At 35.7% G+C, this 23,178-nt stretch overlaps 1 protein-coding gene across 1 annotated transcript in view; it reads left to right on the plus strand.

Annotated features, from left to right (window-relative positions):
• Positions 1-23,178, plus strand: part of jph3b (junctophilin 3b) — a 52,670-nt gene that overhangs the window by 6,164 nt on the left and 23,328 nt on the right. Inside the window, exon 2 of the mRNA NM_001122702.2 lies at positions 10,110-10,917. Within this exon, the coding sequence (NP_001116174.2) occupies positions 10,110-10,917 (808 nt within the window). The remainder of the gene's footprint in view (positions 1-10,109; positions 10,918-23,178) is intronic.

Consider the following 23,178-nt stretch of genomic DNA (forward strand, 5'->3'; position numbering starts at 1 on the left):
TTATAAAAATGCAGATCAAACTAAAAACAATATTGCATCAACACATGGCAAACAACGTGTTGATAATAACAAATAATCATATTAGATTACAAACAACCCAACATTTAGCACGTGTGCATCCCTGCTATGTTTTCACATGTAATATTTTTCCTGAGGCGATTTAAACCAAAATACACAATGTCACATTATCAAACATATCTACAATGATAAGGAATATGGTTAGTTACTGAGTTATTAACGCAGAGCATTAATACACAAAGAAAGGACGAACTTTGAAGGAATAAACATAAGAAAGGGTCCGATATAGTGCACTGGACGAGTCTAAACAAAGTTCGACCCACGCATGCGCAAGGCAGGCAGTTCTGTACAATTAAGTAATGTATCAGCTTAAAAATATCGGCCTAGTTTGGAGATCTGACCAATAACAATAACAGTAAAAATACCGATATGGCGCACATATATCGTGCATCCCTATTAAAAACGTTTCCAATTTGAGGCTTTGGAATGACATGCGGGTTAGTAAATGCTATCAAAATTTACATTTTGGAGTGAACTAATCCACGAATTGCATTTAGGATTGTTTTTCTCTTCTATTTGTGATCTTATTTTATATATCCTTACAAAATTATATCAAATTATTATAATACTGGATATCAAAGAAATGTCCTTCAAATCTAAAACACTTTAAACTGTGGTATTGATTATCTCAGAGATATTAACAAACAACTTATGTCCACTACGTGATCAAAAATGAATTGCTGATTCTCAGGAGGATCTAAAACCCAACTGAAACAGGCAGGCTTTACACCCACTCTTATCTTCAGAACCATGGAGAGCGCCAACAGCGCGCCGGTGTCGTGACTGCTCTCCCTCTATCTCCCTCTCCCTGAGAGGAGCTTTCCCACGATATCATAGTAATACAAGAGAAGAGTTTACAACGATTATCTAACAAATTTTCTTCATTAGGCCTGCCCGTCATGTTGTTTACTTACAACACCTCTTTAGTCGCCTCTTTTAATGAGAAGTTCCTATGGCTACATGTGGAATTATCTAAGGACTAGTACATTGCGTGAGTTTGTACCACAAGAGATCCCACTTTCACTCCTCTGCCTGACCTTACTGGGAAAACATACATAAGGGACACTTTAGCAGTTACTTTCAGATGATAATAACCTGTTTTCTTTAAGTCGAGGATGGATGAAATTTGTTTTTAATGGATCAGTTAAAGGAAATGATGCTAGAAAACAATGTTGAGGTTGCTACAAGTTCTGACCAAAAGAAATAATCTACAAGACAACACAACATCTGAATTGACAGAAAACCATATCCAAAAGTTTACAAACTCCAAATTTTGACCAAAAGAAATATTCCACCAGACAACACAACATCTGAATTGACTCAGATAATCATATCTAAAAGTTTACATACCTTTGTGCTGCATCTTGCACTAATGAATAGTAATTTAGTCCACTTTTCTTATCCTTCAAGTACTGTTCCCAGCATGCCCTGCTTGCTAACAGTGACAGTATGATATTGATATCCATGTTTATGATACAACACAATACGATATATAGGCTGCAAAAAAAACAAAAAAAAACTGTTAAAAAAAATAAAATTTACTAAATCATGAAAAAATTTAAGGTCACACATTATTTTGATGGTCCGTTTGTTGAATTTAAGTTACATTGCATCTACATGACAACTAATTCTTATTAGATTATAAGTAGACTTTTAGGTTGGGGTTAGGGTAAGTGTACACTGACATGTACTTGCAAAGTTTCTTATAGTCAGTTAAATGTCTGTTGAAGGAGCAGTATCAACAGATATTAAGCAGACAGTCTACTAATACTGAAATGGACCATCAAAATAAAGTGTCAACCAATTTTAAACATCATATTAAAAGTCAATGACATAAAACTTTGTAGCAGTCGCAGTTGTTTTGCACATTTACACTGGTAAAAATTTATATAAAAAAAAAAAAGAATTCTTTTCCAAGAAAGATTGAAGAATAAGGTTGCGTTCACAACAAATCTAAACAAAACAGGCTGTAGCATATTAAATATACAACACTATAGCACATATTATGGTCTTGACTGTCTGTCGCAAAATAATGTCATATAAACCAGTATTTCCCAACCCTGTTTCTGAAGGCACACCAACAGTACACATTTTCTTTCTTTTTTTATTTATGCTTAGTTTTTATTGATTTTTTGGGAACATATAACCAATAGGAAAAAATAATAATAATATATACATATATACACAAATGTATCCATGCCACACATGTACTGTATATCTACATACACAGTTGAAGTAAGAATTATTAGCCCCACTTTGAATTTTTTTTTTCTCTTTTAATTATTCCCTAAATGTCCCTAAATGTAGTGTAACAGAGCAAGGACATTTTCACATTATTTCTGATACTTTTTTTTTTCTTCTTGACAAAGTCTTATTTGTTTTATTTTTGCTAGAATAAAAGCAGTTTTCAATTTTTTAATGGTTACAATTAGTAGCCCCTTATAGCTATTTTCTTTTTTTTTTTTTTTTGATAGTCTACAGAACAAACCATCATTATACAATAACTTGCCTGATTACCCTAACCTGCCTACTTAACCTAATTAACCTAGTTAAGCTTTTCAATGTCACTAAATACAAAGATGTAGTAAAATAATATTTACTGTTGTCATGGCAAAGATAAAATAAATCAGTTATTAGAAATTAGTTATTAAAACTTTTTATTTTTAGAAATGTGTTGCAAAAAAATCTGCTCTCCGTGGAACAGAAATTGGGGAAAAAAAATAAACAGGGTTAATAATTCAGGAAGGCTAATAATTCTGACTTCAACTGTACATACATAAAAATATTAAATATATAAATATTAATTAAATTAATAATAGATAAAAATAAATAAATAGAATAAGCATAAATTAAAATATAAAATTCCAAACATACTGTACTCTCACAATGATGCATAACCTCTACAATTTCGTAAATGTTAAACTATGGATAATTATATGGAGAAAGTCAGCCATTTACTCCATTTCTTTTCAAAGATTTCTATTTGTAATTGAAGTGCATGTATCATTTTTTCCATTTCCCCAACTTCTGCTATTACTTTGAACCATTCATCTTTATTTGGTGGGTCTTTTTTTTATACAATTTTTACTTGTTGCCAATAATATCTTAAACAGATAATTATCCTTTTTTTAAAAGTTTAATAGGAATTTCTCCTAGAATGATCTAGGAATATAAAAATGTAAAATATCATCGATAGTGTAGTATACGGTTTCCCAAAAACTATGAATTCTTGAGCACTGCCAGAATATATGTGCATGATGTGCCTCTTCTACCACATAGTTCCTCCAACAAGGATGAGAAGTTCTCAATTGTAATGATTTAATTCTTGGTGTAATAAAAAATAGAATGAAACTTTTCCATCAAAACTCACGCCACAATCTTGAGCTTGTTGAGGTATGTGGGGAAAGCACATATTTTAACCAATTTTTCTTGATTCACAATAATGCCTACTTCCTTTTCTCATTTTATTCTTATATAGTCTGCTATTGAGTCCTTATTGAGTACTGAGTCCTTATTGCTCTATATAATTTAGAAATTGTCATACTTTTTTGTATGTCTGAATGAAAATCAGAACCAGCTGATTGTTTCAATCTTAATCCTGTATTTCTAATCCTGCAACTGCTATTATCTAAATAGATCTTGGTTTATAAGACCAAACTTATTTTTTAAAAATTGGAAACATTCAATTTTGCCATCTTTTATAATTGTACAAAATGAAGAGATTCCTAAATATACCCTTTGTTTAAATCTATTATCCATAGGCCCAGGTTTAAATCTAGGTCATGCCCAATTCAGAATTTGAATTTCCAAATGAAGCTCCTTTACCAATGTAAACCTGGTTTTCAGCGTAAACTGTGTTAGTCGGTTAAGATACTGGGTCTTCATCTGGAAATTATTATAATAATTTTTTTACCTATTATTTCTTGGATTTCGCTTTCTATTTCCTTTCCTTCCTGTGGCAACAGTACAGATTTTCAACCTCTTCTTATTCAAACAGAGCTGAATCAACTTATAAGAACATTAGAAGAGACTCCAAAACCTGAAATGAATGGTTCATATAAAAGTGACATCCAAAATATGTACTGCGTTGGTGTGCCTTCAGGCACAGGGTTGAGAAACACTGATATAAGTACACCAATAAAGTTTTGAATTCCCATTTATATTAAGGTTTAGTTATTGAAAATGTCAATGTGCACAAAGCAAATCCAGCAAATGAACCAAGAGAAAACAAAGATATGCTAAAAACATCTTAGTATGCTAATAACAAGCAAGTATTAAATACTAACAAACATACAGCCTATGTTTTATTACTTAGTGGCACTGCTTGTAAACAGTGTAATATGCTCAAGTAATTAATTATATTTATATAATTACAGTGTCTATAAATATAATGCAAAGCTAAACTTCCAACAATCTTTGGTTCTTCCTGTATATCTTAAACAACAATGACAATCACATTGTAATTCCAGTCGCTGTGACTTGGGATTTTGCCCGAGGCCGTCAAAGAAAACAAACCAGTTCAAAGGCTAATCAAGGACAAAGTCTCACCCCCCTCCCCCTCCACATACCTCAAACGGGAAGACGTAATGTACAAAACCATTTCAGCCAGTGGGCGGATCTAGTCCTCAGACCGCCAGACTCCGAGTCGGATACTTAGTTTTGTGTCTGTGCAAACGCTGTGCCCATCAATCAGAGCACTACAGACGTCAGCAGTTTTACATCACTGTCAGGCAGTCTTTATTCTGGAAGGCCTGCCGATGCATCATAATCAAAAATTCTTCCTCATCTATAATCCATTAAACTATCTACTTGATTTGCTTTTGTTTTAAGGATGTTACTGATTATCCCCAAAATCATTTGCTATACAAGACATCTGAAGAGAATTATAATTGGGGAAAAATGAGAACAGGAAACTGTTTTTGTTTCATTCGGTGCCTGTAGGAAATCCAATAATGTTGGTATGAAGAAGATATAGCTATTGTTATCTTAAAATCTCATTTTTGTTATGGTTCACTCTAAAACAAGCACAAGTGTGTGGTAGATAATGAACTAAAGACTGTGTGCTTGTGCGAAAGAACTAGACTGCAAAAGTTTGGGAGGTGCGAACTGATGCCTCCACTTTTTCTATGTGTCATTGTGTGGGAATTTTCTTCGTTAATCCCATCAGTTTAGGACTATGTTTGATCTACATATCACACATTACGCAGCTGCCGCCCGACAATATGAAGAAAGCGTCAACCAGATGTTGGCCAACTGTCCCGCCACATGGTGGAACACTGAATGTACAGTTACAGCATGGGCCTGTGACAGTGTGTCAGTTTCCTGTTCTCACTTCAACTGCAATATTTGGTTTCTCACTTTCATACAAACTCTCTGTCTGCAAGTAACTTTCTTCTGATAAAAGCGATCAATATAAAAAGTTAATAGATGTTAAATAGTGGGTTATCTGATGAATTGTGAGAGAGATGACAGAAGCGAACAGATATGCAGTTATAGTTCAATTACAAAAAGACGGAGGGAGAGAAAGATTGACTTAAGTAGATAAAGGCACAGACAGATATTTTTTTTTAAACGAATGGATGGATGGATGGTTCGATGGATCGATAGATAGATGAACTACACAGAGAGATAGATAGAAAGACAGATGGACACACGGATAGATAGATAGGCAGACAGATAGATAGATAGATAGATAGATAGATAGATAGATAGATAGATAGATAGATAGATAGATAGATAGATAGATAGATAGATAGATAGATAGATAGATAGATAGATAGACATACAGACGGAAAGATAGACAGACAGACAGATATACGGACAGACGGACAGACAGATAGATAGATTGATAGATAGATAGATAGATAGATAGATAGATAGATAGATAGATAGATAGATAGATAGATAGATAGATAGATAGATAGATAGATAGATAGATAAACCAGATAGATAGACAGACATACATCTAGATAGATGATACAACAGGCAGACAGACAGACAGACAGACAGACAGACAGACAGACAGACAGACAGACAGACAGACAGACAGACAGACAGATAGATAGATAGATAGATAGATAGATAGATAGATAGATAGATAGATAGATAGACAGATAGATATACAGACAGACAGACATCTAGATAGATGATACGACAGATAGATAGATAGATAGATAGATAGATAGATAGATAGATAGATAGATAGATAGATAGATAGATAGATAGATAGATAGATAAACCAGATAGATACAGACAGACATCTAGATAGATGATACGACAGACAGATAGATAGATAGATAGATAGATAGATAGATAGACAGACAGACAGACAGACAGACAGACAGATAGGCAGGCAGACAGACAGACAGAAAGACAGACAGACAGACAGACATATAGATAGATAGATAGATAGATAGATAGATAGATAGATAGATAGATAGATAGATAGATAGATAGATAGATAGATAGAGAGACAGATAGACAGACAGATAGATAGATAAACCAGATAGATAGATAGATAGATAGATAGATAGATAGATAGATAGATAGATAGATAGATAGATAGATAGATAGATAGATAGATAGATAGATAGATAGACAAACATATAGATAGATAGATAGATAGATAGAGAGAGAGAGAGAGAGAGAGACAGACAGACAGATAGATAGATAAACAGATAGATGATACGACAGACAGATAGATAGACAGACAGACAGGCAGACAGACAGACAGATAGATAGATAGATAGATAGATAGATAGATAGATAGATAGATAGATAGATAGATAGATAGATAGATAGATAGACAGACAGATGGATAGATAGATAGTGAGACACATAAATAGTCAAGTAGACAGACAGATGGATAAACGTGTAGTTCTAAAAAAGACAGACAGTGGTAGAGAGGAAGCTCTGTTGCATGGGCTGTTTGTGAGCCAGGAAAGTATGTATATTGAAGTGGGGGGCTGGGAAAATCCCAAGCTCCAGCCCCATCGAGCCATCCAGCAGCCCTCACTGACATGCCAACCCACAGAGATCAATACAGGCAGAGGGAATGGGGGCGTACATATGGCTGAATGTGTATGCATGTAACTAACAGGATGAGAAATCTGATAATTTAAAGACAAAGAGAATGGGGGAGAAGAAGAGAGGGTGAGAACGAATAAGAGGTGGGAGAGATGGTGAGATAACGGAAGTAGCACAGTGTGCTCTGTGTGTGTGTGGCTGCCACAGTAATAGTGCCAGCATGTTCTAGAATGTTGGCCAGGATGAATCATCAGCATGTAGGGATAGTGGTTACATCAGAGGTGATCTCACAGAGCGTGAAAAGTACAGGACAGATCAGGTGGATCGTGAATATATATACCTTCCGGTATAAAAGACCCATGCTAGGTGAGCACATAGTATTAAAGGGAAAGTTTTATTAGTTTTATTAGGAAAGTGTATTAGTCTTTAGAGGAAAACAGTAGCTTATTCTGTAAAATACAAACTGCCATTGTACAGACATTTGGAGATGTATTCTAAATTTTGGAGCTTGACACTTCTAGTTCTCATTCTTTTCAATGCATTTGCCAAGAAAATGAATGAGAATGATCTTCACAGAAGTTTCATTTTTGTTTGAAAGAGTGCTGTTCCTGATTTCAGCACCATGGAGAGAGACACTTTGTTACTTTTGTGACGTGAACAGCAGAGCTCCTCTGAATTCATTCTTAAGCAGTATCTTACCATATTTTCCAGAATATAACTTGAGGTATTTAGCCCTATATGCGGAGCACTTGACAAAGTTACTCTACCTGACAAGTCTTGTTGTTGATGCCGGGTGTAACAACAAATAATAACTTGTCATCTAGTTGATCATTTGGACAAGTGGCAGATGGTAGATTTTCCCAAAAATCACCTGTTGAACTGCATCCTGATCATCACAAATACTGCAAAAGACCTATTGTCACCAGTCACCAGACATGAACATTAATACGCATGTCTGGAGTAAGATGAAGGAGGCATTGAAGATGAATCCATAGAATCTTGATAAACTCTGGGAGTCCTGCAAGAACGCTTTCTTTGCCATTCTAGATGACTTTATCAGTAAGTTATTTGAGTCATTGCAGAGATGTATGGAATTAATAAATAAACAAGGCATGATTATACTTTATTTAGGTAAAATAAGTCTATTCTAAAGTCCTTTGTCTTTCATATGAGCCACTTCTGATTCCAAATGATCATCTAGAAGTCAAATTATTATTTGTTGTTCTTGAAATTTTACAGGCGACAAGACTTGTGTCAGGTACTGTATATGTAAAGCGTACTTCCTACATGCTAGTAATTTTAAACAACAGCTTTCTGACTACTCTGAATACATTTGTTGAAGCTATAGCCATTTTTAAGTGGAACAAGACCTTCGAAAAGGTGGGTTTCAATCCTCTTCTATACAAAATTTTATGCAGTTTTTTTAAGTAAACCAAAGACTTATAAATGAACCGAAATCTGGACAAAATGTTCAAGCTGACCTGTTGTTTTCTCATCAATCATCACTTAATCCAATTGGCCAATATGATTTAGGTTGAGGCCATTTCATAGCAGATACTGATATATGCCATTAGTTTTGATTTACAGTAGCACTATCTCTAGTAATAAAATAACAACTGTAGGGACAAAACTCGTAGTTTTTAACATCCTGTGACAATATTTTCCGATTAAGACCCATCAGTGCTGTTCACACCACCTGTGAGAATGTTAGCGTTCTTGGTTACTCATGTCACTTAATGAAAGTTTCAAGATGGTGATCCGTCAAGACTCCAGACAGAAAGATCAGGCTGCCAACATCATAAAGGAAATTTTACAGAATGCAACATTCCATTATTTAGTTGGCACACTCAACAATAAATAACGCAGCTGGCGGCTAAATTGACGGACATTGTGATACCTCATGGACATTAAGATCGATGAGATGAACACTTAATCCCCCGGGGCTCCATCACAATAAGCAGAGTAAGGGAGCTAGGTCTGGAGATCGTGGCTGCCAAAAACACTTTTCCACTGTTGCCATAATGGTTGTGCTGATGCTGCTACATGTGATAATGATGATCATCTTGTACATATTTTGATAGTTCATGTTTTGATAGGCATTTCTGGTCCACATGAAATGAGACGACAACAAAAAAAAACGTCTGTTTATGTTACAGAAAGCCTCATTAGATGATATATAGTTCCAGGAGTCTCATGTTTAAAAAAAGTAGGCTGTGTATTGAAGTATGAGGCATCTGTTACACATTATTTTTTACACAATACCCGACTACATTTCATTCCCTTTTTTATTAAGCTGTTACTTGCCCTCATTGCATGGTACAACAGCAATGAGAAAAGCACTTGACTGAGCTCACTAGGATTATTGCTGTTTGTGCCTGGAGTAACACATGGTACAAACCCCTCCCAACTGTACCCAGTTACTAAAAAGACACAAACATATTATAGAGATGTGAATTGCAGTACGATCTCCCCGATGGTTATGTTTGTTGTTTTAAAGCCAGGTAAAGTTGCAAATAAGATTTCGAAATTCTCAGCATTGCTAAATTGTTGTCTTCAAGGTCCTTTGGCTCATCACTCACATGGCTTAAAGTCAAAGCACCAGTTTGGCATTTGCAAAAACTGGTTTCATTAAAGGTCATTGAGAGGTTTAGCAAATATTTTCAGCTTAATTTGAAAAGGTTAAATAGAGTTTGATGAAAATGTGACACTACAGTGGCAACAGTGGTTCTTTAGGAGACAAAATTCATACCTTGCTACTAAAAGACAGCCTTTTCAGATTGTTTTCTTTAAACATTGCTTTTCCTATCACAGTCACGGTGAAAATTGTGAAGCTGAAAACATGAGGCAACTCTCCAAACTGCTGAAACCTAAGGGCAGCAGACTCAGCAGGGGAAGACAGGGCTTCACATCTGCTGCAGCTCTCAAAATCCAGCAACAGACAGCTGAATTGTTGATTTGTAGTGTACACATCCAAAGTTGTCTCTAATGTCCTGTCTTTTGTGCAGGTACATACCAGGGCCAATGGGTGGGCGGCATGCGGCATGGATACGGTGTGCGGCAAAGCGTTCCGTACGGCATGGCGGCCGTCATCCGTTCACCTTTGCGTACCTCCATAAACTCTCTACGCTCCGAGCACAGCAATGGCACAGCTCTGCTGAGCGGCGATCGGGCGCCTGTGGCTGGTGTAGGAGGCAGCGGTGTCCTAGTAGTGGGCAGTCCAGCAGTGTCCCGCGGAGGCTTCGTTTTGACAGCCCACAGCGAGGCAGAGCTGTTGAAGAACAAAAAGAAGGGCCTGTTCCGTCGCTCACTCCTAAGTGGTCTCAAGCTGCGAAAATCAGAGTCCAAGAGCTCGTTAGCCAGCCAGAGGAGCAAGCAGAGTTCCTTCCGCAGCGAGGCCGGAATGAGTACGGTGAGCTCTGCAGCATCCGATATCAACTCAACCATCAGCCTAGGTGAAGGAGAAGGTGAGCTGCCGGTGGGCGACGATGACGTAGATGCCACTACCACTGAAAGTTATGCTGGCGAATGGAAGAACGACAAGAGGACAGGCTGCGGGGTGAGCCGGCGTTCTGACGGACTGCAGTACCAGGGCGAGTGGTTGGGCAACAAGAGGCATGGCTATGGATGCACAACCTTTCCTGATGGTACCAAAGAGGAGGGCAAATACAAACAGAACATACTTGTCAGCGGAAAACGGAAGAACCTTATCCCGCTACGTGCAAGCAAGATCCGCGAGAAAGTGGACAGGGCGGTCGAATCGGCAGACAAAGCTGCCGACATCGCAAAGCAGAAGGCAGAGATTGCACTCTCAAGGTAAGAAACAGGGTCTTACTTTGAAAACTTTGCTGCCTGTTGACCTCACATGGCTCTTTACTTCGATCCTAACAAGTTAGGGCCAAAGTACTACTTCTGTCATAAGAGACTGGCTCCTAAATGGAGCAAAGACCTACTTGACCAGCAGGGTTGTGCAATCAAACATGAAAAAACTAAACTGAAATATGCATGCTTTAAATGTACCCTCATTATGCACTATACAAATTATGTCCAGTCAAAAGCTCTAGAGCAATGTTGTCTAATTTCGGCACTGGAGAACTACTGTGTTGTAGAGTTTAGTTCCAACTTACCTTAACACACTTGTCCTGAAATGTCTACTAAGCCTAGTACAGTGGTGGGCCGTTTGGTCCTGGAAAGCCACAGACTTGCAAAGTTTAAGCCCTCGAGCAGGATGGACACCCGTGATCTAGAATAGGTTGGGACTTCTCCTGAATACCACTCACAACCAAGTAGCAAGTATTTGGGTTCATGGTAATAACGTTAGCAAATCATTTACATGAATATTTTTTGTGTGAACTAGTGATCTTGTGGACTGTCTAGCAGCTGTCCACAAGAACATCTCGGATATCTCCTAGAGGAAGACCTTGAAGTCTTGTGGTGCTTTTACATTACATGGCACTACTATTTTCTTTTCCACATCCTGCTTACGGTCATCTGCCACTCATTTATGAAGATATTACTACATTATTACTTAATGATTTTTAAGTTGTATGTCATTATTACACATTAGCTATGTTTCCATCCAAAGATGTGAGTTAGACTAATGTCCCAAACTGGAATATCCGGTAAAACATTTGCAAGTAAAGCACCATTTCCATCCAACGAGTCAAGAGAACTAAATCGTATCTTCCTTATAAATTGGTGCCAAATGTCTGCTGGTTTGTCCATCAATGCTATCCCATCACACATTTATCACATGATCTGTTAAACAAATCAGATTATCTTTTTAAAGCACATACTAGAATTAAATCGGTAAACGCGTTTCCATCATAGTTTATGCACATTCTTTCGTTTTGGATAAATTTTTATCACACTCAGATTTGAGCATACTATTTTATGAGCGTTTTCAAAATCTATATACATCTTGGCATTTCCATTTAGAAATTTCTCATGGGATATTTTAAAATGCATATAAAAATAGATGAATGGTATAGCATATATTAAGGCTGATTTATACTTCTGCCTCAAGTGAACACGTATGGTCCGGTGCAGCCTACATGTGGTCGCATAGCCTTACTGTGGCTAATGCAGACCCTGACGCCTACCTCTCAAAAAATTTAACTACACATCGCAATGACGCATAGCACAGGCTCTTTGATTGGTCAGCTTGGTAGCTGTGCCGAGTGTGGGCGGTGCTGTTTACAAGTGTCAAGTCCCATGAAGGAGCTCCAGATGTTTTGTATTTACCTTATGATTAAAGTTGATGCACGTCCGCCGGTTCCCACCTCTGAATGTGCAAGTTTGAGCTACTTCTACATAAAGGTAGCGTTCGGAAAACACAAAACACTCGCAAAGAATCTTGAAAAAGAGTAACATAAAAATATGCTGCCAGCTAGAGTTTCAGAAGTGTATTGCAGCGCAACACAGACAGCACGAGTCGTGGGTAATGGAGATCGCTTGACGCAGAAGTATAAACCAACCTTTATACATTATTATTGTATTAAATATTTTACTGGTGACAAGACAGCCAGTACAAAACAATAGCTGCTTCGTAGGCATTGTTTATTTACACCAGGGCTATTCAATTAGTTTGTCATGGGGGCCAGTTCATAAAAACCATCCCAAATGAGGGGCAGTATAAGTGATGACACAACAGCAATATAAGAGCCCATATGCTGTGTTTTTGCTCCTTAAGACACCCACGTTGGCCTTTTCTGCGTTAAAGCGTTAATATGTTGTATTTTGAAACATAATATCAGTACATTGTACAATGTGGCATTTTTACAAACATATTCAAATGTTGTATTTTGTAGAACAACAAAAGCAGTGCAACGCTCGAGTAGACTTTTTCTACATTCAAACATTCTTATGTTATGTTTTAAACTGCATAACAATTAGGGATGCATTAATTACCGATTTTGGTTGTTCGATTGTTGTTTGAAGAATAATCATCGTTCGACGGTTATCACCATTACTATGCATATTTTAAAGTGTAGTTTATTGCTGCTCTGTAACCAAATACAGCACAAAATATTATTAAATACAAACAATAGTCCATTTCACTCTTTGGAGTTAAAAATAAATAAAAACGTTTTTTGATTTAAACATGAGTGATAATTTTACAATGAAAATAAATGACAGAACAATAAATAAATACATAAATAAAAGAATAAATCAAAATGGTTTTAATCTAATGTAAATTAAAGCTAAATATTAGCTAAGAATTTAAAGGAACTGTTGTTATTATCTGCATTCATACATGCATAATAATTTTAATAATATCGTCTAATGTATCTTTTGTTTACATTGCACTGAAAGCCACGCACAACTCTAACCGCTACAGTGTGAGATAATTTCAACTCTCTGCGCCTGGAGGTTTACTTGCGAGTCGTGCACGCACCGCTCCCAATATGCGCACGTCTCCGTAGGAAATAACGAACTTGCGTGCGGAAAAGACGCATCATGTGAATGGCTTGCTGCTATAATTAATCTAATGTGCGTGCGTATTAGCATGACTTTGTTTAGTTGCAGCAGTTTTGTTCCATGCAACAGAGATGCAGTGCTGATTCATTTTCTGTATGATTAATTAACCGTAATGAATTAAATCGTGGTTAATAGTGCAATCCGCTAATCATTGCATACCTATTAACGATATCAGTGCATTGTACAAAAGGCCTTTTCTACGAACATATCCAAATGTTTTGGCTGCCAGCGCCACTCGCTTAATGTCAGGTGACTCACGCTCTGCGCAGCCTTCAACTGCAGCTCATACTATATTGAACAGACGCACGTCACTTCATAACAATAGCGTCAGTTTTTACGACTGAGCTAAATTTATTTTTGATGTGTTGATCACACTATTTAGAGGGCCAGAACAAATTGCCTCGGGGGCTGGATTCGGGCCCGCGGGCCCCCAATTGAATAGCCCTGATTTAAACTCGTTTCAGGAGTTACGAATTTTCTATAACATTACACAATACTAAAAGTGGCAAACAATTGTTGGCTATTAAGCAACATGCATTCTAGCATTTTTCTTGTCCTCAACACAAGAATTTAGGAGTCAAAATTGTATCATTTGACAGAGTAACTTTCACATACACAACCTTTTAGGCACCTCATAGGAACTGTGCATAATGGGCATTGATAGGTGGCGTATTCTTATCCTAGAAAGCATTTGATTGGACTAAATCTGTGTAGTCTGTTTTTCTGGACAAGAAAAAATTAAAAATGTTAATTGCGGACTTTACCTGAGCGCTAAAAGCAAGAAGATCTTTAGCATGGCTTCAGAGCAGACAGACGTGGATTAAAACTCCTCTTGAATTAAGAGAATCTTCAAAAGCAAAGTGCGCCCCTTAGCATTAGTATGCAAACTCAGCAACGCCACGGCCCATTGACAATAGTGTATCGTCCTACAACATGTTACCTCTCGCTTTCTTCGCACAGCATCCAAACACAAGGCCATAATTCTAGTGGCTGCTTGGGACCTGTTAAATAGGCCTCGCCGGTGCCAATATGTGGTGTGGTTGCTAAGGAAACGTGAATGATTTGTGTCGATGTCAGCGTGAAGAGAGAATACATAAGTCCGGATTCACTTAATGAGAGTCATGTAGATTCTGGGTGTATCAGCAAGCTGACTGATGTCTGTATTGATGCAGAGCAACAGTGGTACAATCAATAACATGGACATGTGGAATGCCATGGTCATAAATTGTCCGATGCTGTTAGTACATGTCCGTGTTTGTGTGTGTGTGTGTGAACAGAATACAGTTTGGTTAAACAGCGATTGTTAATTTAAATATGCAAGCAATTTTTTTTACCTTTTGGTCTAGTTTGGTTGAAGTTGTTTAGTTTCACAGTCTTTGTTGTCTTAGCACAGCACTCACATCAATGCTTCTTTATAGTCCCAGAGATGGAACAGTATTGCAGTGAACTGACACAATGCTGAATTTCTCTTTAAAGAGGAAGGGAAAATTATTAACACACACAAAAAAAAAAACATTAATTGCAATAAATCATACTGATTGTTTTAAAAAACAATTTTGTTAACACATTATTTTGATGGTCCATTTAAGTATTAGTAGACGGTCTGCTTAATATCTGTTGATACTGCTGCTAAACAGACTTTCAACTGACTATAAGAAACTTTGCTAGTACATGTCAACTTACACTAACCCTATCCCCAACCCTAACCCCAACCTAACAGTCTACTTATAATCTAATGAGAATTAGTCACCATATAACATAACAAACAGATTCTCAAAATAAAGTGTGACCAAAACATTATGTTATCGTTTTCTAAAACAAAAATATGGATATTTAAATTGGTAAATAAAATATAATGAAGTTAACGTGTGTTCACTACCATTACATAGAAACAGCAAGTAGCAAATTTCAAAGTCCAATTTGCCAGAAGCAAAATGTAGGAATTTTTCAGTATTGTCTTGTAAAACATATACGATAATCATTATGGCCAATAGTTTTTTCAGCTTCTAACTGTGTGCATTATGACCACATTTGTAAACTCTAAGGTCCCTATCATACACGCAATAATAAGTATGTCGCAGTTTGTTGCTATTTTCAGACCAGCGCAATTGTAATTTTCATGTTTTGCGAAATGTTGTTTTTATAGCAAATTCATTTGCGCCACTTTGTGAACTCATGAGTGTCCTGGTCTAGAAAGGAAGTATGCTAAGGCACATTGTTGGTGCGTTGCTATTTTTAGGAACTGAAACCGCTGGGGGTGGGGGTGTTATTAGCAGTAGTATTTATAATATGCATATTTATATTTGTTTTAATAAAAACAATTTTAGATTTGTCCAACTGTTGGGTTTTGGAGACGTATGCCTCATATACAGTACGCCCCGTAAGAATAGGACGTGTGTTTGAACTTCTTGACCACACTTCAGTGTAATTGTTAATTTATTCGTTTGCTGAAAATTAGAACTGAATTTAGAAATAGTTTTCAAACAAATCTTTGCACTTAACAAACAAAATTAAATATGTAGGCTAATGGATTTCTTCAGTGGAGTGTGCACAACACCGTTTCCTCACCAAAAGTAAAGGAGTAAAAACTAAAAGTAAAGTAAAGAGAAAGTAAAGAGGCTGAATGGAGGAGGCTCGCTCTTTATCCTCGTGCTGCAGTTGGTCTTTTTAACTGTGTTCTCGCTAGCGAATCATTCAGTTTTTCCACATACAAGGTCTGCCTTGTAAATAGCGAATGCACCATGGCGCAACACAACTGACTCTTTAATGAAATGGAAGATGAGACTCTGATTGATTTAATACATGTTATGCTCAAAACACAGCCATAACTCATTAAAAGAATAAGCACAACCCGGTTAGACCATGCGCCGTGCCGCAAATCATATTTTTTCTGTCCATAAAATAGCAAAAGTGGATTCAGACATGCCCTTAATAGGTTTGCGCCATGCGCTTTAGGATTTGCACCTAGATCATTAAAATAGAGTTCTTAAAAACAAAATGTCAAAACTTTAACATATTAAATCCGAAACAAACCAAAAATGTGAATATTTTTAGAGTATTTTAGTTACATTTTTCATTTTAATTCAATAGAAATTTTGCTATGTGCTTTCCTTAGTTGATTTTTATATTTAGTTAAATATATTTAGATTTTTAGTCAAATTTACTTGTGCCTAGCTGATTTCTAATTATTTATAATAATAAAGGTGAATGTTAAAATTAGAAGCTACTTTTATTGACATTTTATTGTAGTTTGAAACAATATATTGTAAAATAATTACAAAAATAAATATGTAAAACAACTGAAAAAGTAATGTGAACATTTGTACCACAATTAACTTGACCAACAAGACAAAATAGTACTTCAACCAAAAATAAATAAATAAATAAAAAAGTCACAAGTCAAGCTTTCAGCATCAAAAGTTGTCAGCTCGATAATCAACATTCCTATAGTGTAAATAGTATGCATAAATAAACAATTACTACCCATGAATCAAAGCTACTATTAATTACAAAACCTATTTCGACAGCATAAAGCAAAATCAAAACCTTTCCAAGCATCCCGTTGAGTACATTCACACCCCGGGACGGGAATCACTGGTCGAGTTCAGGTTGTTTGAGTGACTCATAGGTCAGCAGAAGAAAACGGAGATCGAGATTTAGGTTCAGCAGAAAAACCGGAGAGACGCAGAGAATCAGAGATTTCCGCATTATGCCAAGTGTGCTGGAGACTTGCCGGAGATACCAGGCAAGCTGTATTGGATTTAAGCCAGTTTGCCTATTTTTTATTATTCTTCTGCATTTTAAGCACACTCTCAAATTCACAGTATCTTATTGCTGGATGCATTTATATAACATGTACATGAATGAGTGTGTGTGTTATATGCGTGTCTGCTTGATGGCGGGAGCATATGTTTACGTGCATACAAACGCGCAAAGGTATGCATGTGCTATATTAAGAGCGTCACTCACCCCACAAATCCCACTGACCTCATTATATTCTCAGCAATGCTATCACTACAGCTTAGCGCTGGCCCTGCCAATACACGTAGACACAGACACGCAGCACACCAGCAGCAGCCAATGAGATCAAGCTGAAGCAGAAATCTAAATTAAACCTTTAACACAGAGTAAAGACAAATCATTTTCACTTAGAAACTGATGGTAAATTTTACAAACATAAACATGTTCAAAAACAGTAAGAGTATTTTCTTGGGGGAAAAAATCCTGGTTTCAGGTTATAAAGGCATATAAACTTAAACATATGAACCTAAAGATGAAAATTATCCTATTAATCACTCACTTTAATGTCATTCTAAACCCCTCAGACCTTCATTCGTCTTCGGAAAACATTTTAAGATGTTTTAGATGAAATCTGAGAGCTCTCTTATCCTACACAGACAGCAATGGTCCATTGCAACACATCAAAATAAAGCTGGGAAAATAAGTATTGAACATGTCACTATTTTTATCAGAAAACATATTTCTAAAGGTGGCGTTGACTTAACCAAAAATCCATATATGCAAAGAAAACAAATCTAATTGGTTTACAAATTAAGTTGTGCGTAATAAAATGAAATGATGGAGGGGAAAAGTACATGAAGAAAGGGAGGTGTAGAAAGGCAGGGAAAGCCCAGTCAGCAGCTGAAATCTCTCAGTAATTTTTTAGCAACCCTCTGCCCTTCGTCATTGTGAGATTAATATTAGCTGTGGTTCAAGCTTCTTTAAGCTGCTATCACCAAAAGGCCTTTTATATAAAGTATTAAATATGTTTATTAAGTAGTTCAGTACTTTCTCCTCGTGTAATTCCATTATTATTAAACATTGATTTTTAAAATCTGAGTTTTTTTTTAAATGTTTGTATTGTTTGAGTTTTACCAAAATCTGATTCAATTCCATACCAACAGCTCCTTTAGAAATATTATTCTCAGGAAAAAAATATGTCATGGTCTATAACTATTTCGCCCACTGTATGTTCAATATTGAACAGAAAAAAAAAAATTGGTTAAGAACCACTTGAGGATAGTTGCTACTATGCCTTTAATTACTAACTGGTGTATTTGGTTCAGTTGGTTCTCTTTAGTTCAGTTTTAATAAGTAAAGTTTGTCAATGATTTTTCCATCACATACATGTCTATTTAAAGCTTTAATTTTTACATGTTTCTATTCATTCATTCATTCATTCATTTTCCTTTGGCTCCTTGGGGTTGCCACCAACTTATCCAGCATATGTTTTACACAGTGGATGTCCTTCCAGCTGCATCCCAGTACTGGGAAACATCCATTAACGCTCATTTCCACACATACAGTACACTACGTCCAATTTAGTAATTAAAAAAAAGGGTGACCTAAGAGCAAGACAACAAGAAAGGATCATTTCAAATAAAGCCTAATTGCTCCAAAGAGAGTTAGTTTGAAAAGAAGGGGTTGCTAATGGATTCTCCACTATTTCAGGCTTATTCTAATGCATTTCGTTTGTTTCAAAATCTTTCTCAAACCATAGTTTGCGAGTCATATCTACATTTACACCATCAGGTCAATCTGTAATGCTAAATCAAGGTATAATTTGGCTTTTTGTGCCAATTTTTCACCTTAAAATAGGTGTTTTTTTCCTTGCTGTGCCTTTTAGACTTATGAGCAAATTCCTTTTTGCATGTCAAATAAAAGAGAATGCTTTGGTAAGCTTTTTTTAAAAAATACATTGAATTGGAATAAAGCTCCTTTAGTCTAAAAGTTCAAAGAAAACTTGCTTTCCAATTATATGGCCCTTTTTAATAACACTTTACGAAAGAAACACATTTTTACAAAGTTGCTATTAATTATTTCCCAGTCATGTCTATACTTAAACCATCAGGTCAATCTGTAATGCTAAATCAAGGTAAAATTTGGCCTTTTGTGCCAATTTTCACCCTTTAAAATAGGTGTTTTTCCCTGCTGTGTCTTCTAGACATGACAAATAAAAAAAGAATGCTTTGGTAAGCTTACTGCAGGTTTGCATTCAATTGGAATAGAGCTTCTTTAGTCCAAAAGTTCAAGGAAAACTTATTTTACAATTATATGGCCCTTTCAAACAACACTTTACAAAGAAATGCATTTTTATTATTATTATTTTTTTTTTTAACAAAGTTTCTTTATAAACCATATATATTCTGAGGTAAAAAAAAAAAAAAAATCCATATTTCTTCTTCAGACTGTTACTTTTATTTATTTATTTTTACTTTTATTTATTCCTTTGTAATTAATAAAGAAAATTCAAGCAAACAGTCTCCCTACATTACTTTTCTCAGTATACTAAACCTCATTTGCCTTTTAATTCCACAAAACACAAAGGCAAAAGTCAAACACTTCCGGCATTAAGCAAACATGCGCACATGCAACAACCAAACAGGATGCAGAACAGACTTGTGGAGATCTAAACGCCTGAGAATATCACATAACAGTTAATCTTATTAGCTCGCTAGGGTCAACGTGGTCAAAGCAGCTACTACGGTAAACTGAAGCAGTAACACCGGAAGCAAGCATTAGTCATCTGACACTCAGAGCTTTGTTCTGGTGGGCACGGGGCGGATTATTTGGGCCAGCCGTTAATGCTTTGTTGTCACTGACGTCAATCTCTGTACTCCGTCATGAATTTAGCATTACATTGCATTATTTTGTCATTATGCTGTTTAGCACAATGGCGATCGCCTACTTTGAGGCTCTGGATATGTTATTTGAAAGAAATTTAAATAAAATAATATTTTGAATCATCGATAAAAGAGAGAACGAATAAAAATGCTGACAAAATATTTGATGAGAATTCTTTTTGAGCTACTTGTTGAAAAAATAAAAGAGAATTGGTAAAAAAAAAAAAGTTATGCGAAATCATTTATTTTTGCACTCCATTTCTCATCTTTCACTTGCAGCAAAGTTCGAGAGGTGTGGCTAAACATATTTCTCCCAAGCTGTCAATCTAACATCATCATAGTAGGACTGCCATTTCACAGCGGTAGCAAATAGAAAGATTAATGCAAAACAATAAAAGAAAAATTCAGTGGATTCATTTGCACCGGTTAATTCTACGCTAACAATGTCCGCTAGCAAAATAACCATTGTACATTTTGAATGAGATGTGCATTTACCAAACCAAATGAATGTGCTGTGTTGGCATTAAAGACTAAACGTGGGCGCTCATACAATATGTTAATGTGCTTGGGGTTTTGACGTCATAAACATTGACTGTTTCTGCATGACCTGCAGCACTTTGTCTGGGTTGACTGAGGAGTGAGTATTGACATATATTAGCTTAAATAGTACAAGAAAAATCTTTTTGATGCTGATTAAAGGAAGACTTCAAGTGGATAGGGTAAAAAAAAAAAAGACTAATAGTTCAAATTACCCAGGACTTCCCCAGTTGATGGTTTTCTAAAACAGTAACTCCCAAAATTGGGGTCGCGAGATGATGACTGGGGGGTGCTTGGTGGTTTCTAAAAGTCAAATAAATTTTATTAAACTATTAGAATTACCATATTTTAACCATAAAACACAGAAGAAAAATAGTAGTTTCTAATAGTAAAAAACAACAACATGCAAATGAAAAGCCATCAGCCTTTAAAATAGTTTTTTCATATGATTGGTGTGTTTACGTTAGATTTACAACACAGCAATAGCGTCAGCTGCAGCAGATTGATTTTATAGCACTAGGTTAACCTTTCTGACACCTTTACTGCAATCAAATACATTAAAAATAAACACAGACCACTGAACTTTGAGGATGATCTTCGAACGACAAAATTACAAAATTAAACCAAGAATAAACATTGTTGTTCACCAGTCTATTTAGCTGAGGTTAATATTAAATTAAACAAATTAATAAAAGACTATTAAAATGATGATTGTTAGACTGATGCACTTTTTTGTCTTGTCAATATGTGTATATAGGCATATTGTTGTGTGCACAGCGTTTGTATATTTTTTAACCACCTCCGAGGGGGTCGCAAGACACTGACATTGTTATTTAAGGGGTTCCGAACTGAAAAGTTTGAAAACCCCTTTTCAAAGACGTATAAATATGCAAAACGAGACATTATTCAAAATAATGCACCAATTTGCTTACATTTTTAACTCTGAACACTGGATGAAACCAGATTCAAAATATTTGATACTTTTTTTTTACATACAGTTGAATTCAGAATTATTAGCCCCCTGTTTATTTTTTCCCCCAATTTCTGTTTAACGCAGAGCAGATTTTTTTCAACACATTTCTAAACATAATAGTTTTAATAACTCATTTCTAATAAATGATTTATTTTATCTTTGCCATGATGACAGTAAATAATATTTGACTATATATTTTTCAAGACACTTCTATACAGCTTAAAGTGACATTTGAAGGCTTAACTAAGTTAACTAGGTTAACCAGGCAGGTTAGGGTAATTAGGCAAGTTATTGTAAAATGATAGTTTGTTCTGTAGACTATCGAATAGCTTAAATAGCTTATAAAGGGGCTAATAATTTTGACCTTAAAATGTTTTTAAAAAAATTTAAAAGTGCTTTTATTCTAGCTGAAATATAGCAAATAGGACTTTCTTCAGAAGAAAAAAATATTATCAGACAAACTGTGAAAATGTCCTTGCTCTGTTAAACATCACTAGTGAAATATTTAAAAGAGAAAAAAAAATCAAAGGGGGGCTAATAATTCTGACTTCAACTGTATTAGAATCAATGGTTTTTGCAGTAGGGATTTCAGAAATCTATTTATATCTCAGAGTAACTTAGAAAATACTACAACCAGGAAAAAAGATATTCTAGAATAAAATGTGTATATAATCAACCAAATTATGCATGAACAAATCCCTCTGTAAAACTGATGTTTGGTGTATGAGTGATGCAGAAGTGAAGATTTATGGCACAGCGCTAGTGAAAAAAAACAAACTAATTTTGCGTTAACAGCCTTAAAAATATGTGTAATAGTTTGCATCTACAGATTCAAGGTGTTTAAGATGTTTTCTTTACATTAGACTGAAACAAAAAACCTCTGAAACCCTTCTGAAATAAAAAAACATCTCAAAATCGACGTGCCTGAAAAAATAATAGAGCTTGTTTGTGTCATTTTTAAAACGATGGATCAGTTGTATTGTGCATGTGTGATTGGGATCCTAAAAAAAGCCGACAGTGTGTTCAGATCATTTAGTAAGATCACGAGTGCCGGAGAATGTGAATGAGAGGCAGGCCTTTGGGGAAAAAAAAAAAAAGACGTGTGTATGTAAGAAAACGAATGAACGGAGCGATGGGAGGTGCTGCACGTGTCTGAGTGTTGAGAGGAAGGATGGAGGGAAAAAAAGAGAGTGAGAATCTGTGTTAGCATCAGGGAAGGGTGAGAGCATTTTCACGTGGAGGAGTGTTATATGTGTGCTTTTTCTTACATGTTAAACATTAAGTCTAAATTCATGTGGCTTGCTTTTTTCTGGCTACTTAATTACATTATTATTATATATTTTTTTACAATTTTATGTCATTTGAAAGTACAGAATAAAAGCAGCATAAATCTGGTAAAAAATAATCATATATACACAGTTGAAGTCAGAATTATTATCACCCATTCGATTTTTTTTTTCTTTA

This window comes from Danio rerio, chromosome 25 (assembly GCF_052040795.2).
Source record: "Danio rerio strain M-AB ecotype USA chromosome 25, GRCz13ab, whole genome shotgun sequence".
NCBI lineage: Eukaryota > Metazoa > Chordata > Actinopteri > Cypriniformes > Danionidae > Danio > Danio rerio.